This window comes from Pipistrellus hanaki, assembly GCF_964339955.1.
Source record: "Pipistrellus hanaki genome assembly, chromosome: 9".
Taxonomy (NCBI): domain Eukaryota; kingdom Metazoa; phylum Chordata; class Mammalia; order Chiroptera; family Vespertilionidae; genus Pipistrellus; species Pipistrellus hanaki.
This window is the reverse complement of record NC_140511.1, coordinates 76,266,592-76,284,184: the sequence shown is the minus strand read 5'-3', so window position 1 is coordinate 76,284,184 and position 17,593 is coordinate 76,266,592. Positions and strand designations below refer to the sequence as shown.

Sequence of the window (17,593 nt, the reverse complement as noted above, 5' to 3'; positions counted from 1 at the left end):
GACCCAGAGGCGCCGGGTCACTGGAGGCGCCGGGTCACTGGAGGCCGCCTTTAGGGCCGAGGAGCCCCTGGGAGCGCTCCCTGCCGATTGGCGTCATCCTGACCGGGGCTGGGGCTGGGGGCTGGGCCCACCCGCCAAGGCTGGAACTGAGGGGGCTCCCGGCGGGGCCTTAGGCAGACCCTTTTGGGATTCACCACCTGCTGCCCTCAGAAAGCGGTCTCTAAGGAGGCGTCTACCCCGGGCAGCTCTGGGGCAGGGGTTCAGGCCGGGCTGCATGGGCCAAGCAGGAGATGAAGGAGCTTCCGGCGAAGAGGCTGTGGTGGGCACCTGCTGCACACCCTCTGCCGCCCCGAGTGGCCCCCCTCCCTTTTGAGGACCCTCCCCCGCCCAGCACTGGATGGGCCCAGGCTGTCCTGGGCTGGGGCACTGGGGGAGGGTGTTGTGGGGCAGAGCTCTGGCCTGGCACTGAGGGCATCCCTCTCCCCAGCGTCGAATAGTCACCCTGCTCCTGCTGCTCCCCAGGGTGGCTGGATGGCTGGGCCCTGGGGGCGGGCCCAGACCCACGGCGTCCTCAGGCTGCTGCCCGTGCCCGGGGGTTCTGATGCCCGGGGCCAGCGAGGCCCGCCCGCCCCCCTCTCTCCTTAAGGAACCCCAGGACTGCAGGACTCGCTGGGAGCCGGCCCCGCTGACGGAGAGACTTCCTGGGAGCAGCTCTCTGGCCCCAGGACAGCGCAGCCCCGGCTCTCACTGCAGCAGGAGGTGACCGTGACCCCTGCAGCCTGGCACTTCCCCACGTCGGCTCAGGTTTGCCAGGTGCCCCCTGTGCAGGGTCTGAGGGGGCCCTGGGCCTTGGGCTGTGACAGCCAGCTCTGGAAGCAGGGCTGTCGGGGAGCCATGGATGCGGGTGCTGGGGCGCTGGGTGAGGTGGCCACGTGGAGTCGGGGTGCCCACACCACGCCCTGCTCCCGCCGCCTCGGCCTGCTAGGCTGTCCGGGTCCGGGGGCAGCTCTGACCACAAGGGCTGCTCGCCTTGCAGGGACGGAGGAGCTGGGCACTCGGTCCTCAGGAAGCGGGAAAGCCGTTATGTACAAAGAGCATGTTAAATACACAGAGACCTCGGCTCCCACACCGGCCCTGTGTGTGCTTCCGTCAGTCCTCCCTCGCGGGGCCGTGTGAGGAGCTTCCCACAGGCCAGGTGGGGTTCCCAGGGCCTCCCCCCTCCCCCCCCGTCTCTACTCGGGGGGCTGCTTGTTGGTGGGCTCTGCCCTCAGCTGCCAGGCTGCCAGCGGTCCTGCGGGCTCCCCCGGGCGGCTCTGCGGGGCGGGCAGGCTGGTGGGGGAGGCCGGCCTCGTCCATGGCCGCGGGGAGGAGTCGGACGTGTTTCAAGCGGCAGAGGCAGGGCAGGGCATTCTCGGACCCGGGCTGGCTCCCGATGTCGCTCCGTTCCTGGGTCTGTGGGTGAGAAGGACACGGGTCAGAGACGGGACCTCACCCCAAGATGGGCTCACTGTCAGGGTCAGGGCGACCCTTCGGGGGCGGGGGGGCTCCGGACAGAGGGAGGGAGGTGGTGTGGAGGTCGCGAGTCCCCGCTCTGCCTGCCAGGTCACTCCCTCACCCTGGATGTTCATTCTTTCCCTGACGTGAGCCAAGGCTGGGAGCCCTGTCGTGGGTGGGCAGGCAGGGGCCCAGTGCTGCTGCCTATCCGGGGGCGGGGGGGGCGGTGCCAGCGGGGGCGCTCACCTCTCACAGCCGCTGAGCCCCGTGCAGGTCGTAGTCGCTGTCGGAGGAGTTATCGGGCTGGGCGGACACGCGATGCAGGGCGCCCTCCAGAGCTGCGGGCAGAAAGGCCACCTCGGGGCTGACCCACCAGCTACACCGACAGAGCCCCCACCAGCCCAGAGCCCTCGGGGCCCAGATCCCAGAGCACCCCGGAACCCAGAGCCCCCCACCAGCCCAGAGCCCCCCACCAGCCCAGAGCCCTCGGGGCCCAGATCCCAGAGCACCCCGGAACCCAGAGCCCCCCACCAGCCCAGAGCCCTCGGGGCCCAGATCCCAGAGCACCCCGGAACCCAGAGCCCCCCACCAGCCCAGAGCCCTCGGGGCCCAGATCCCAGAGCACCCCGGAACCCAGAGCCCCGCAGCAGCCCAGAGCCCCCCACCAGCCCAGAGCCCCCCACCAGCCCAGAGCCCCGAGCCCAGCCCATGGGTATGGAAGATCAGAGGGCCTGGGTCTGTTTTGATCAAATCAGCGAAATGTTGACTAAGGATGCTGAACTCGGGGCTCCCTGGCTTTGGGCTCAGGAGGTCAGGGAACTTGCAGTGCGGGGACCCCTGGCTTTGGGGTCAGGAGGTCAGGGAGCTTGTTCACAGGGCTCCCTCAGCCATGGCGGCTGCTCTGCCTGGTGACCACCCGGCTGTGAGGCCCCAGAGAACGGGCTATGGGCACAGCCTGCGCTGTGGCCTCTCAGGCTGAGTGGCCTGTGGGCCGGATCCCTCCACCCCCGGCCGTGAGCGCTGGGCAGGCCGGCCCCCCTCTCCCCAGACGCCTTCCCTTCGGGCGACCATGACCTCTGCCCGGCCCCGTGACCTCTGCCCGGCCCCATGACCTCTGCCCGGCCCTGTGCCTGGCCCCGTGACCTCTGCCCGGCCCTGTGCCCGGCCCCGTGACCTCTGCCCCGGCCCGTGCCCTGTGCCCGGCTGGCGGGACGCCCCGCGCCCACCTGGGTACGCGGAGAGCTGGGAGCTCCTGGGAGGCTGGCTGTACTCGTTCTCCAGGTGCGAGGCGGCCGGGTTCTCCACCTGCGACCGGCGGACGGTGGTCCCGGGATCGCGGTGGAAGGACACTGAGCGGACGGACAGACAGACAGGCGGCGCCGTTACCTGCTGCTCTGCCCAGTGGGGCCCAGAGCTTGACTCCTGCTCCCACGCTCCCCAGCCTGCCCCCCTCTGCCATGCTCCTCGGACGGGCTCAGACCTACGGCAGCTTTGGGTGGGCCAGCCAGCTGCACCTGAGCCCCATCCCTGCCACCCGTTCCTGCGGACCCCGGGACCTGCCTCCGGGCACTTACTGCTCTGGTTCAGCCCCGTCGGGCCAATCCACTGGCGCTGCTTCTTCTGTCGGCCTGGGCGCAGACCGGAAAGCACGTCAGACGGTAGATGAAGGGGGGGGGGAGGGAGGGGCGGGGGCATTGCTGGACTCGGGGGGCCTCTGATTTCTGACTCGCTGGGCAGGAAGCTGCACTCCTCTCACACTAGAGGCGCTGTTTGTCCGCTCAGCGTTCCGCACCAGAAGGAAGACCTGGGAGCGGGTGGGGGTCGGGGGATTTGGGGGGGGACCCGCCGGCCTGCGCCTCGGCCTGCCCTCGCAGCCCCTCAACCTCACGCCGTCTGAGCTTCTGCATTCTGCAGGTCAGGGAGCACGGCCCGCTGTGTACGTGCCTCACGGGGAGCAGCCACCGTTCGGTAGCTGAGGAAACTGAGGCTCAGAGAGGAGGGGGCTGGTCACCATCGTGCACACCGGGGGGCAGCTCGGCCTAGGACACCTGTCTCCTGAGGTCAGGCTGTGCAGGCGCCCCTCAGGGCCTGTTACCCCTAAAGAATGGCCCGCCCTCCCTTGGCCGGGAGTGGGTCTCAGCTGGGCCCCCACGTGGGTGAATCAGCAACTACAGCTTCCTGACTTCCTGTTTGCCACTTTGGGCAGAAAAAGGCCAGTGGGGAAGGGGGGAGGGGTGGGCGAGGGAGGAGGGGGGAGTGAGGGGGAAGGTGTGTGGGGGGAGCAGAGGTGGGACCCTCCTCATCCCCCCACACAGGGCCTTGAGGGGGGTCGCGGGGGCACCTGCACCTACATTTCTTCAGCTTCTTGTAGGCGAGGGGCCCGCACATGACCAGCAGCACAGCCAGCAGCACCAGGGCCAGGATGATGCTCATCACCGTGCCGGTGCCCAGGCCCGCCCGGTTGGGGTCCTGGCCTGGGGGGCAGAGGGGGGGCAGAGGAGTCAGGGCGGCCCATCCCTCTATCAAACCTGTCCACTCGGGGGGTGGCTGCTGGCTGGCTTCTGCCAGGGAGTCCCCAGCCCATGCATCTGTCTGGCTGCCTCTCTGCTACCTCTGGGATTCTGGCTACACATTCACCCCTCGACCTTTCACCACCTGACAGCTGTCACTTGCCACTTCCGTAACCAATTATTGAGCTTTCTACCCCTCGCCATTGTACATGGCCCCAGCACGTGGTCATATACGATAGTGACTTCTCTCTAACCTGTTACCCGGTTACTGCTCCTGCAGCTAATCCGCTCCCTCTGTCCCCTGCTTGACTCCACCTTCTTCACCGCTCACTGCATCTGAGCACTGCTGCCCCCTCTGCCCCCCGTTTGCCATCTCCTTTTGGGGGGCCTGTTCTTCGGAAACGTGCTCCTGACCGGGCCCTAAGGGGGAGCCCAGGACCGCCCTCCGCCCGCAGGGCTGTGGCCCACTCACACGTGACGAACACCCGCTTGCAGTGGGCTCTCCGCTCCTGGAGCTGGTGGCACTGGGACAGCCTCTCCTCGGGGCAGAGGAGCCCCCGCGTGGCCCTCTCGCCGGCCTCCAGCACGCGGTAGGAGCTGACGGGCCCGCACTGCTGCTCCCGGCACACCTCCGCCCAGCGCGCCGCGCCCTTGGCCGAGGGGCTGTGGCACAGGGCTTCCCACTGCCGGCCCTGGCCCTGGCGCACCTCCACGGAGCCCTCACACACGCCGCGGCCCCCCACCAGGCGGCTCTGCACCTGGGGCTGGAAATCTGGGGGAGGAAGCAAGGAGGAGAGTTGGCGGCTTTGCAGGAAGCCCCTGGCCCGGGCCCGCAGGCCGGCTGCCGGGGGCCACCTCACAGGGGTTGGGCATGCTGTGGGACGACCTTCTGCCCTTCCCTGCGCCGGGCATCCTCTCTGGCAGCTGCCAGCAGCTGGCCCTGCCCACGTGGCGCTGAGGGGAGAGCAGGGGAGGTGGACATGTCCGCTCCCTCTCCTCTGTGCCTTTTCAGAAAGGGAAACTGAGGCCCAAGTCCTGGCCGATGGCAGGTGGGACAGCAGCCAGGAAGGCCCTGCGCGGAGGAGGGGCAGGCGGACCCTCCTGCTCACTCTCAGGGCGGGGCCCCACTGCTCCCTTTGGAGGAGCCGTGATCGCACCAGCTTTGGCCAGTTTCCATGGCAACATCTGCCTTCAAAGCCCTGGTGCATCTCCTCCTTCGAACGACTGTCAAAGGCCGGGCCCTGGGTGTGGTTGGCAGGTTGCTGCCCGAAGGGGGCTGTGGGGTAGAGGGTGGAGGGTGGAGGGGTAGAGGGTGGAGGGGAGAGGGTGGAGGGGTGGAGGGGTGGAGGGTGGAGGGTGGAGGGGAGAGGGTGGAGGGGTGGAGGGTGGAGGAGGGCCCCCCCCCCCCGAAGTCACAGCCCGGGCCATGGGAATCTCTGCAAAGCAGAGCAGACGGCCTGACCCCTGGCACAGGGGCAGGCGGCCCTCGGGACTGGAACTGCCAGGAGGAGGCTGGTCTCCTGGAGGGTTTTGAAGGAGGGAGCGGGTGGAGCGGGTGGAGCGGGTGGAGGGAAGGAGGGAAGGTTCTAGCGGGAAGCGTGGCTGTGCTGGGGCCGGAGCAGGACGAGCCTCCCGGGAGGGGAGTTTGGCAGCCCCAACACGGACGGGGTTGCAGCGACAGTGGGAGCGGGAGGCCCGGGAGCCGCAGGCAGAGAGAGTGCCGAGCCGTCCCCAGAGGGCCTCCCGCGGAGATGGAGGTGGTGTGGCTGAGGGACAGTGACCCCACAGCCCCCTCCACCCTCCACCCTCTACCCCTCCACCCTCCATCCCTCCAACACACACACACACACACACTCACTCACTCAGAGGCAGACGGTGCCCCCTGCCGCCCTCCTGTTCACAGTGCGCCTCCCTGCCCTGTGTGTGGCAGGCTTTGGGGATCGCGAGGTGCCTGGCGATCATCTGGGGATGCCCGTCTCACTCACCAGAGCAGACGAGGGCGAGGGCTCGGCCGGCCTCCCAGGGCTGGGCTCTTCGGAAGCACTGCTCCAGGGAGGCACAGCTGGCGTTCTGGGCCTTCCATCGGATGGGCAAGGGCCTGCGCGCCTCTGGGGCCGGGGTCCCGGCCGCCTCGGCTGCCTCGGGCTCCGGCAGGTGCTTCAGGAAGGAGCCGCACTGGAGGGCCTGGCAGATGCGGTCCCCCAGGGCCTCGGTGCTGTCCTGGTCCTCGTAGGCCACCGTCCCGCCCAGGCGGCCGCTGTAGAACTCCACCACGCCCGCGCACCGCAGGCCCCCGCGCCCCGGCACCAGGTGCAGCCGGGGAGGAGCTGGGGAGGGCAGAGGGTGCGTCTGAGCGCCAGGGCCTCCGGCAATGGGCCCCCCTGCTCCTGGACCCTTGGCTCCAACACTGGGACAAAGGAACGACTGGCCAGTGGCCCTGGGAAGTGTGAGGGCCCGAATGTTCCACTAGACAGATTCGCATCTAACTGGGCACCCCCTGTGTTTAATCGCTAAATCCGACACCCTTTCCCCCGGGGCCTCAGAACCTCTTACCTGTGGGCTCGGGGGTGGTTGTGGGCAGAGGCCTTGTGGGAGGAGGGGCCGTCTTCAGTGGCTCTGCAAGGAGACACGGGTGAGGGAGGGGCAGGGGCCCGGGAGGGAGAAGATCTGGGAGGAGGGAAGAGGGGGGTGTGGGGGGCGGAGGGCAGCAGGCAGTGGTGAGCAGGACCTGGAACTCATGCTGTAAATACCACCTGTCCCACACGTTGTCTCTAAGTCTCCCGTGAGTGGCGGTACCAGCCCCTTTTACAGTTGGGAAAACGGAGGTTAGGAGGAGGCAGTGGAGTTAGCAGGTCCTCAGCCTTTTCCATCCTTTTGAACAGGAGCCAGAATCCCTCGCCTTCCCCTTCCAGTTCCCCACCGGACCCCCTTCCACCCGCCTGTTGGGGCCCCAGGACACAGGCCCTGGGTGGCCTCGGCGTGCCCAGGCCAAGGGAACCCACCTACGCAGACCAGGCTCAGGGGCTCCCCCTGGTGGGCCTCGCTGGCGTTGCAGTGGGAGAAGGAGCCCGGCCTTCCGTGGCAGGTGACGTGGTTCCAGGCTTTGGGGAGGCTGCTGTAGTAAGGGATGGGGGCGAGGAGCAAGGCTTCCCTGCAGCCCAGATGCCGGCAGACTGGGGCGGCCACGCTGGGGGGCCACGGACGGCCCGGGCTCCAGCCCCAGCTCCGGCTGTCCACTGTGTGCCACAGGCCCTTCAGGAAGACCTCCATGCGGCCGTGGCACGGGGAGCTGGCGCCGTTCAATTTCACCGGGAGCCCTAGGGGTCAAAGAGGGGCGGGTCAGGCTGGGAAGGGCCCCTCACTACCCTATGCCCTGCTCTCCGCCTGGCCCCCCATCCAGCCAGGCTCCTGCCCCCAGGCTGCCTGCCAGCCCCTGTGAGCGCGTCCTTTGGGGCACAGCAGGGACTCCCCATGACTCAGGCTGGGGCTGCTCCTGGCCCAGGCGACCCCCGAAGCCGGGGTCGGAAGGTTGGGGTGCTGACCTCTGAGCCAAGGTGACTCGGTCAGTGGGCAGGGCCCTGGGCACCAGGCCAGCGGGATCGCCCGATCGGGGACGTCTCCACGGACCCGAGAGAGGCCGGGCGCCTGCTTCTCTCTCCTTTCTCTCTCTCTCTCTCTCTTTCTCTCTCTCTCTCTCTCTCTCTCTCTCTCTCTCTCTCTCTCTCTCTCAAATAAATTTTATGGGGTGCGATTTATAGACAGTGAAATGCACTCATTGGAGAGGGCACGTGCTCAGTGGCATTAGGTACATGTGTGCGTGCCCCCTCACCACCTGCTCTAGAAATAGAATATTTCCATCACCCCACCCAGCCCCGGGCCACCACCGATCTGCTTCCTGTCACTACAGATCAGCCTGCCGGCTCCAGAAGGTTGGAAGCAGGGTCATGCGGCACATGTGTGTGTGTGTGTGTGTGTGTGTGTTCCCGCCTGGCTTCCTCACGCGGCATCTCATTGTGGCTGCGTGTGGCTGCGTGTGGCTGGCTCATCCGTGGCATTGTGCACCGTGGGGCGAGGCCACAGCTCGTGTATCCCTCCGCCATTTGGGTTGCTTCCCGGTGTGGGCGGTTGAGAGCATCCTGTACCCCTCCTGTCTCTGAGGGTTCCCCTTTCTCAGGGGAACAGCTGGACATGGAGCTGCGGGTCATAGGTAGGGACACGCTGTGTGGTTCCCTGAGGCTCCGTGAAGAAGCAGGAAGGACCATGCTTGCATTTGCATACGAGTCAGGAAAGCTCTGCGGGAAGGAGTGCGCGGGGCCTGCCGGGGGAGGGGAGAGCCGGGGTCAGAGATGGAGAGGAGGCTCTCCCCTGCCATCTTTCCTGCGTGTGAGGGCGCGAGCCACGCAACGTCATCACCTTCCAGAAATATTTTCTTAAAGGCGAAGAGGTGGTCCGTGGGCGTGAGGTGGGGCCCTCCCTGTTCTGGGGGAGGCTGCCTTTTTCTGCCCACCGATGAGGGCACCCGGGCCCCAGAGCACGGGGCTGGGGCTGGCCCAGGCCACGTGGCTCGTTGGAGCAAAGGGGGCTCGTCCCACAGCTGATGTGGACACAGCCCAGTGCGCTGGCCACCGAAGCCGGACCCAGGAAGGGTTTTCTCCCCATTTTACCGGTGGGGCCAAGCGGCTCAGAGGCCCGGCGGCTTGCTGGAGCTTGGAGCTGGGGTGCCACGTGCTTCCAGGGCCGAGTCCCCAGCCCGCCAAGGCCCCTGCGGCCCTCTGTTCCTGGTGGCTTCGTGGGACCCTCAGCCACATTGTTCCCCAAGTGCATTCAGCATGACGCTGCCTCAGGAAATGTGCAGAGAGAGGTCTGAGGGACACGCGTCTGGCGACTGGTGACTTAAAAAAATGTTTCACAGCGTTCTTTGCTGCAGGCCTTCTCAGAGCCTTTATGAGGCCCGGGTACAGGTCGAACCCAGCACGAGGTTCCCCTGTCCGGGAAACACCGGCCTCTGGAGCTAAAGCAGGACCGTCGGCCGCGGTACGGTCTGGGGTCGCTGTTACAAAGGTCCTAGAGCGGGAAGCATCGGCGGGACCGGGCGGGAAACGGGGCTTGGCAAGTGCGTGAACGGGCGTGCTTTCTGCACACGGGAGGGAGTCACAACAATGATCATGAGAACGAGCATGTGTGCGGTGCCTCATAGCCATGGAGCACATTCGTGTGCGGCGGGCATGTTCAGTGAGTGTGTGTGTGCGCGCGAGCGTGTGTGTGTGTGTGTGTGTGTGTGTGTGTGTGTGCGCGCGCATGTGTAGGGGACCCTCTCTCTCTCTCATTCTCTGGGGGGTCACCCTGGCGGAGGTACCGATTTCTTAGTTGGCACAGCCCTGCTCCCTCCCCTGCCACCCAGGCCCCAGCGGCTCTTCCTTACCTAGTTCCAACCAGGAGGACACTCCATGGCCAGCAGTGGTGGCGGTGACTGCAGGAAGGAGAGAGCGAGATGAGGGAGAGAGCCAGGTGAGGGAGGGACAGAGCCAGGTGAGGGAGGGAGAGAGCCAGGGGAGGGAGGGACAGAGCCAGGTGAGGGAGGGAGAGAGCCAGGTGAGGGAGGGACAGAGCCAGGTGAGGGAGGGAGAGAGCCAGGTGAGGGAGGGAGAGAGCCAGGGGAGGGAGGGACAGAGCCAGGGGAGGGAGGGACAGAGCCAGGTGAGGGAGGGACAGAGCCAGGTGAGGGAGGGAGAGAGCCAGGTGAGGGAGGGAGAGAGCCAGGGGAGGGAGGGACAGAGCCAGGTGAGGGAGGGAGAGAGCCAGGTGAGGGAGGGAGAGAGCCAGGGGAGGGAGGGACAGAGCCAGGTGAGGGAGGGAGAGAGCCAGGTGAGGGAGGGAGAGAGCCAGGTGAGGGAGGGACAGAGCCAGGTGAGGGAGGGAGAGAGCCAGGTGAGGGAGGGACAGAGCCAGGGGAGGGAGGGACAGAGCCAGGTGAGGGAGGGACAGAGCCAGGTGAGGGAGGGAGAGAGCGAGATGAGGGAGAGAGCCAGGTGAGGGAGGGACAGAGCCAGGTGAGGGAGGGAGAGAGCGAGATGAGGGAGAGAGCCAGGTGAGGGAGGGACAGAGCCAGGTGAGGGAGGGACAGAGCCAGGTGAGGGAGGGACAGAGCCAGGTGAGGGAGGGACAGAGCCAGGTGAGGGAGGGAGAGAGCCAGGTGAGGGAGGGACAGAGCCAGGTGAGGGAGGGACAGAGCCAGGTGAGGGAGGGACAGAGCCAGGTGAGGGAGGGACAGAGCCAGGTGAGGGAGGGAGAGAGCCAGGTGAGGGAGGGAGAGAGCCAGGTGAGGGAGGGAGAGAGCCAGGTGAGGGAGGGACAGAGCCAGGTGAGGGAGGGAGAGAGCCAGGTGAGGGAGGGAGAGAGCCAGGTGAGGGAGGGACAGAGCCAGGTGAGGGAGGGACAGAGCCAGGTGAGGGAGGGAGAGAGCCAGGTGAGGGAGGGAGAGAGCCAGGTGAGGGAGGGAGAGAGCCAGGTGAGGGAGGGAGAGAGCGAGATGAGGGAGAGAGCCAGGTGAGGGAGGGACAGAGCCAGGTGAGGGAGGGAGAGAGCCAGGTGAGGGAGGGACAGAGCCAGGTGAGGGAGGGAGAGAGCCAGGTGAGGGAGGGACAGAGCCAGGTGAGGGAGGGAGAGAGCGAGATGAGGGAGAGAGCCAGGTGAGGGAGGGACAGAGCCAGGTGAGGGAGGGACAGAGCCAGGTGAGGGAGGGAGAGAGCCAGGTGAGGGAGGGAGAGAGCCAGGTGAGGGAGGGACAGAGCCAGGTGAGGGAGGGACAGAGCCAGGTGAGGGAGGGAGAGAGCCAGGTGAGGGAGGGAGAGAGCCAGGTGAGGGAGGGACAGAGCCAGGTGAGGGAGGGACAGAGCCAGGTGAGGGAGGGAGAGAGCCAGGTGAGGGAGGGACAGAGCCAGGTGAGGGAGGGACAGAGCCAGGTGAGGGAGGGAGAGAGCCAGGTGAGGGAGGGACAGAGCCAGGTGAGGGAGGGACAGAGCCAGGTGAGGGAGGGAGAGAGCCAGGTGAGGGAGGGAGAGAGCCAGGTGAGGGAGGGACAGAGCCAGGTGAGGGAGGGACAGAGCCAGGTGAGGGAGGGACAGAGCCAGGTGAGGGAGGGACAGAGCCAGGTGAGGGAGGGAGAGAGCCAGGTGAGGGAGGGACAGAGCCAGGTGAGGGAGGGACAGAGCCAGGTGAGGGAGGGACAGAGCCAGGTGAGGGAGGGAGAGAGCCAGGTGAGGGAGGGACAGAGCCAGGTGAGGGAGGGACAGAGCCAGGGGAGGGAGGGACAGAGCCAGGTGAGGGAGGGACAGAGCCAGGTGAGGGAGGGACAGAGCCAGGTGAGGGAGGGACAGAGCCAGGTGAGGGAGGGACAGAGCCAGGTGAGGGAGGGAGAGAGCCAGGTGAGGGAGGGACAGAGCCAGGTGAGGGACGGACAGAGCCAGGGGAGGGAGGGCAGCTCCCTCCCCTGAGCGATGGCCGAGGCGCAGGCTTTTCCCGCGGCCTGGGGCACCCTCGGGGGCCGTGAAGCCGGCCGCCACCTTCTTCCTCGTCCTAAAACTTTGTTATAAATGGACGCCAGTGAGATGGACTTTCCTCCGCGCACAAGCCCGTGAATGTCGACACCCTGTAGGTCACGGTCACCAGCGCAGCCGTGGCCTGCGGCAGTTTCATCCCCAGACGTCCCCCCACTCTCTCCTCACCCCCCCACTCTCCCCCTGCAGCGATGAGCAGTATCGAAAGCATCGATTTGTTTAAAATGAGATGGACCGGAACGGAGGCCGTCGGAACGCTCTGCGCGCGGTGAGGGTAGCGACGCTTTGGGGCCTTGGGTTGCGATGCAGAAATGTCCCGTTTGCTGCTTTCAGTCCAAACGGTTTAACCTCCGTGACCCCAGGGAACCGGGATGGCCGTTCCCGGTGCCCCGGGCAGACACCAGGGCCCACTGTCTCTCGCGGCTCCTGGCTCCCGGGGGCACAGCCCGGCTCAGACTTCCAGGACAGGGACTGGCCACGGCTGTGCCCCTGCTGGCGAGGGAGCCGGGCCCACAGCCCGCCTGGCCTGCGGGAACGGCCGTCCGGCACAGCTCGGGCCTGGGCGGGGAGCGCTCACCCGGAAACCCTGGTGGCCTCATCCCGTGGGGCCGGCATCACTGTTCCCAGACAAGGCCACCGGCCGCCTGCTGTCGTGTGGACGGAAGTCAGATGGCCCATTTCCCATCCACAGTGATCCCTTCGCCCTGGCTGGTGTGGCTCATTGGCTAGAGCGTCGGCCTGTGGACCAAAGGGTCCCAGGTTTGATTCTGGACAAGGTGGCGGGCTTGATCCCCAGTGTGGGGCGTGCAGGAGGCAGCAATCAATGATTCTCTCTCATCGTTGATGTCTTTGTCTTTCTCTCCCTCTCCCTTCCTCTCTGAAATCAATAAAAAAAAATATAAACAACTTGCCCTAACCAGTTTGGCTCAGTGGATAGAGTGTCGGCCTGCGGACTGAAAGGTCCCAGGTTCGATTCCGGTCAAGGGCATGTACCTTGGTTGTGGGTACATCCCCAGTAGGAGGTGTGCAGGAGGCAGCTGATCGATGTTTCTCTCTCATCAACGTTTCTAACTCTATCCCTCCCCCTTCATCTCTGTAAAAAATCAATAAAATAAAAAATATATATATAAAAAACAATAACAACAAAAAGCAATGATCCATGGCCCTCTGGATTTCCAGTGAACCCCATCTGTCCGGCGGCCTGTGGGCGTCCTGGATCTGCCTTCTCCCGCCCTCTGGAAGGTCAGGAACCCCCTTTCCCGGCGGACCCCAGGCAGGGAGCCGCGTCCAACCTGCGTCTGTGCCAACGCCTTGGGGAACAGGGGTCCGGGGCCCCGGTCCTGTGTCCCGGCCGAGCCCAGAAGAAGGGATGGGTGTCTGATTAGGAGCTTTTTCATGTGTGAAACACGCAGAGGATCACATGGGGCTCCTGCTGGGGAGCGTGAGGACCGGAGCCCGCGGAGGGGGCAGCGGCTTCGGGCCTCTCCCCGCTCACCGGGCCTGTGCCCGCGGCCAGAGAGCCAGCCGGTGGGCAGAGCGGCCTCCACCATCCGCCCTGGCTCTCTCCCGGTGGCCGGGCTGCTAACTGGATTTGCAGGAGTTTCGTGTCTCACGTGTGTCCCACTGTCCCCCTCTCTGTTCAGAGTTTCACATATCCCGAGGCTCGGTCACACGGCGGCTCATCTTCCCCCCCATGTTCCCGTGCCGAAGGGACCAGGCTCACCCCACTTTAAGATCAGGAAACCGGGGTTCAGAGAGGCTGAGTGACTTTTCTGAGGTCACACAGCTCATGGCGGACTCAAGACAGAAAAGCCGTCACCGTCACCTGACAGGGCCCCATGGGCATCTACCCCGGGGAGACCCCAGAGCCTGCTCGCCCTGCGGGTCAGGAAGGGGAAACTGAGGCCGAGAAGTGCTGTGGCCCCAGAGGGAACGGGGTGCTGGGTGCCTGTGGGAGGCCAGCCCGAGGGGGTTCACGGTGACGATGGTTACAGAGAAAGCGGCCACAGCCCGCAGCTGCCATTCAGAACGCAGACCCTGACCCTCCCACCGCTTCTCTGCGGGTCTGGGGCCTCCAGCTCCCTGGGTGTGGGTTCCCGCCGCAGTCCTGGCTGGCGGGGATCACCGGGCATTTACCTTCTACCCCTGCAAAACCTGAACCCCCAAGCGGCTGCCGGGGTTCAGCCAGGGGCTTGTGTCCCGGACAGACGGGCGCTCAGCACACTCTCCCGCCGCCCAGCTCTGCGGGGAGAACGGCCTCGTCCTCCCCGAAGCCCCTCGGCCAGGGGTCCCCCAGGCTGGCCGCACCCCAGCACGGCGCCCTCCCTGCCAGATTTCCTCCACCATCTCCCCGTGAGGCCCGGCTCCCTCCCAGGCACAGCAGGGCCCCAGGCACTCCCAGCCCCATGACCCCGCCGCTCAGGACTCCGAACGCCGACCCCCGCTCCCCGCAGTCACCGGCCACTGGTCTGTGTCTGGCCCCCATCACACCAACTGCAAGGTCGGACCCACCAGGCAGGGCCCTCGTCCCCGGCGCTGGGAGCGGTGCCTGGCGCACAGTGGGGCTCAGCCCACACTTGTCTGAGTGGCTGCCCGACGGTTAGGGGTGATGGCTCCGAGCCTTCCCAGGCGGCCGGGGTGCCCCACTGTCAGACCAGCCCCCGGGACGTGTCCCTGCCAGCTGTGCCTGGCCACCCGGAAATCAGACCCAGATCCGCGCTGCTCCAAGCCCCACAGCCTGAGCCATGTGCACACCACACACCTGCACACACAGCCCACAGCACAAATGCACGCCACATGTGCACATGCACCCACATGTATGCGTGTGCGCCCACACACACACACAGTAGGTGTTCAGTCAGTGTTGCCAGGCGGAGTTGAATCCCTCCCTGGTCCCACTGGAGAAAACCCCTCTGAACAGCCCCTGGTCCCTCCGCCCCTCGAGGGGGCCCGATCCCTTGTGCCCAGTGCCAGCAGGGCCCCGCTCTGCAGCCGGACAGCGCCGGGAGGCCTGCTGGCAGCTGGAGCCCGCGCCCTCCTCGCTGGGATGCCAGGCTGCCCCTCATGAACTCGGCCGCTCTCCCCGCCGATGCCATTTCCTTGTCACCATAGCTGTGAGCATCGGGGCTCACTTCCTGTGTCTCTAACGGGGCTCCCCTGTCAGCCTGGGCCCGGCTCCAGGCCCATGAGGGGAGGCATCCGTCCCGTTCTGCTTTGCACAGAGCTGGGCACATAGTAGGTGCTCAATAAACACGTGCAGGTGAGAGCACGCTCGAGCAGCCTGAGCAGGCAGGTGGGCTGGGAGGAGTGTGGCCAGGCCAGCACGGGCCCGGCCCCTCCCTCTGAGTCCCTCCTCACCTCGCTTCTCACTGACGACAGGGATGAGGATAATGGTGGTCACTGTGATCGAGCGTCTGGAGCTCTTCCTCTCCTTCCCGCAGACTTGCTTCCTCACCCGCGGCGTGCACCCTAGCTAAGCCCTGGCGCGCTGCACAAGGCCGGGCGCTGCACCCCGTCTGCGGGGACCGACGCTGACAGACCCCGAGCCCACCTGGTGGGCCCAAGTCCGCACTGCGGGGCCAGGCCCTTCCCGCCGAGCTGGCTTCTGGAGGCCTGGGGGCCGGGCCTGCCCACCCTGAGGGTCACCCCCACCCCAGCGGGTGAGCCCCAGGCAGGTTAGGGCTCGGGGCAGTGGCCGAGGGGAGCAGCCGCGGGAAGCCATGTCGCTGTCACCCCAACCAGGCCACGGGCATCTGCCTGTCCACGGTCCCTAAGTCACGGGCACGGCCCAGCCGGCCTGGCTCCATGGGCCTGTGCTGCTGCCGCGGCTCCGGCCCTGGACCTGGCACCCAGGCCTTGGCGGCTGCAAACCTGCGGGTGGCAGTGGTGTCTGCAGCCATTTCGCTCCTGGCGGAGCAGCCCTGTGGCCTCCGCCCTCAGCTCCGGGTCCAGAGGGGCCTCCCTCAGAGCAGCCGTGACGGGCCCGGTCGGCTGGTCAGCTGCTGCTCACTAGCTGCTTCGCCCTGGGCTGGCCACCTGACTTTCTGGGCCACAGTCTTCTCCCCTGTGAAATGGGCACGGCGGGCTGACCTACTTCAGTCCACTGAGAGCTTACAGAGTGAAATGGCTTCAAAGGCATTTCCTAAGCTGTGGCCCACGGAGCAACGGGAATGTTTGTTTTCCACCAGCACATACACACACACGTGCACACACATGCATGCACACATGTGTACACACACACACACACCAAGACCACATGCTCTGGTGTCCCGGACGGTTCCTGTCGAATTCAGGGTGAAGGCGTTGCCTCTGGTCTCTAACTGTGGCTCCCTCGGCCGTGGCCCTGCGTCCTGCCAGGACCTCCCACGACGGGATCAGGTGGAGGGAGGCCATGAGGCAGGACCCCCCACCCCCTGCTCGGCAGGGTCAGAGGCCACGGGGAAGGGCAGGTGGGGTTCAGGCCTAGGACTCCCCGGACCCACGGAGGCCGCAGCAGCTCCTCAGAGGCCCCGGGCGGCAGAAGGCGCCCCAGACCTCCGCCCGGGACAGAGGCTTCTGTGTCTCCTGCGGCTCCATGTACAGCAGCGGGGGAAGGTGCGACGGCGTTTGACTAGTGAGCAGTGAGACAGCGTTTGCAGGCACGTCTGGTCCATGAAAACACACACACACACACACACACACACACACCCCACACATGCACACACTCACACATGCACTCACATACACACACACACACACACATACATACATACACACACCCCTACTCACACACACTCGCACACCTGCTCACACCTGCTCACCAGCTTCTCAGCAGCACTGTCTCCCGGGACGGCCCTAACGCGGAAGCGGCTGGCTCCCTCCACTCCCACCACCTCTCTCCCCGCTCCTTCCAAATCCCGAGAAGCACACACACCTCGGCCGGCTCCCCCACCCCCCACCCCGCACCCCCTCGCACTGCACGGACGGGAGGCGGCGGGGGAGAGCCTCGGGCCATCCCGGTGCACGTGCTCAGAAGCCGGCGCCGGCCCCGCAGCAGGCCATGGTCGGAGCCAACGACCCCACTCCCAAGCCTCCCCACCCCCCGCCGCAGACGGAGGCCCGGCTGTCCCCACAGGGCCTTCGGGGGCCGGGGCCGGGCCTGGCCGGCGGGCTGGCTGAGCCCGGGCCTGACCCGGAGGGCCCGGCCTGAGGTGCCTCTTCACACCGCTCAGCGCACTCGGCGGCCATCCCGCCGGCCCAGCCACCGCCGCCCCATCAGGCCGATGGCCCGTCCCCGTCCGAGCCCGGCGGCCGCCCCATCAGGCCGATGGCCCGTCCCGTCCGAGCCCGCGGTGCGCCGGCAGGGAGGCAGCGCGGGGAGCCGCGGGGAGGAGGGCCTCGGGCCTGTTCCGTGCTGAGAGCCCGTTAGCACGGGCCCACCTGCCCTTCCCCCATGGCCTCAGGGGGTGGGGGAAGTGCCACAGGGCAGGGAGGGCCGGCCGGGCTCCAGGCGGCGCAGGCCGGGCTGGGGCTCAGACGGGGATCTGGGGGGACCCCCCCCCACGCCGGGTGACTCTCCAGAGAGGTGCGTGCGGGCCTGGGAGTCAGACCCAGGGGCGCACGGCACCTCCTCCCTGCACCCCGAGCCCGGGGCACTCACCCAGCACGGCCAGCAGGCAGAGGGCGGCCAGCGGCTGGGACTCCATGGCAGGGCTCCTCCTGACTCCGCCTGAGCTCAGTGGTGAGGCCGCCGTGTCTCCCTCGGAGGGGCGGGGCGGCCGCGTGGGCAGGGTTGAACTGTCAACTTCCTCCCGGTGAAACCACCTGTCCCCGCTCCATGGCCGCCCGGCTCTGCCGGCTTCCTGCCGCCGTGCCAGGGGGGCGGCCTGGGGTGTCTGTTCCTCGGGGGAGGCCTGGGCTCAGGGAGTGGGACCCTCCTACCCGGTGTGATTGGGGTCACACGCCCCACCTCGCAGGGTTTGGAGGTGACACTGCCGCGGCCTGGAGCCAGCGCCTCCCCCCCCCCCCCGCCACTCCCCCCTGCACCGGTCCCGC

The 17,593-nt window shown here is 66.9% G+C and overlaps 1 protein-coding gene across 2 annotated transcripts; it reads right to left on the bottom strand.

The window, feature by feature from the left end:
• Positions 1–1,083: 1,083 nt before the first annotated feature.
• CD5 (CD5 molecule) lies at positions 1,084–17,298 on the bottom strand. Of its 2 annotated transcripts, XM_084893872.1 has the most exons (11): positions 17,199–17,298; positions 9,427–9,474; positions 7,007–7,321; positions 6,558–6,620; positions 5,990–6,331; positions 4,477–4,776; positions 3,846–3,968; positions 3,069–3,122; positions 2,721–2,843; positions 1,741–1,832; positions 1,084–1,452 (listed from the first exon to the last, which is right to left on the bottom strand). In XM_084893872.1, the coding sequence occupies exons 1-10, from the start codon at positions 17,242–17,244 to the stop codon at positions 1,744–1,746; spliced, it is 1,503 nt and encodes a 500-aa protein (XP_084749998.1). In that variant the 5' UTR covers positions 17,245–17,298; the 3' UTR covers positions 1,084–1,452; positions 1,741–1,743. The 2 variants fall into 2 exon arrangements, with proteins under 2 accessions (XP_084749998.1, XP_084749999.1); XM_084893873.1 differs by lacking the exon at positions 9,427–9,474 and having other exon boundaries at positions 17,199–17,246.
• Between the last annotated feature and the right edge of the window lie 295 nt (positions 17,299–17,593).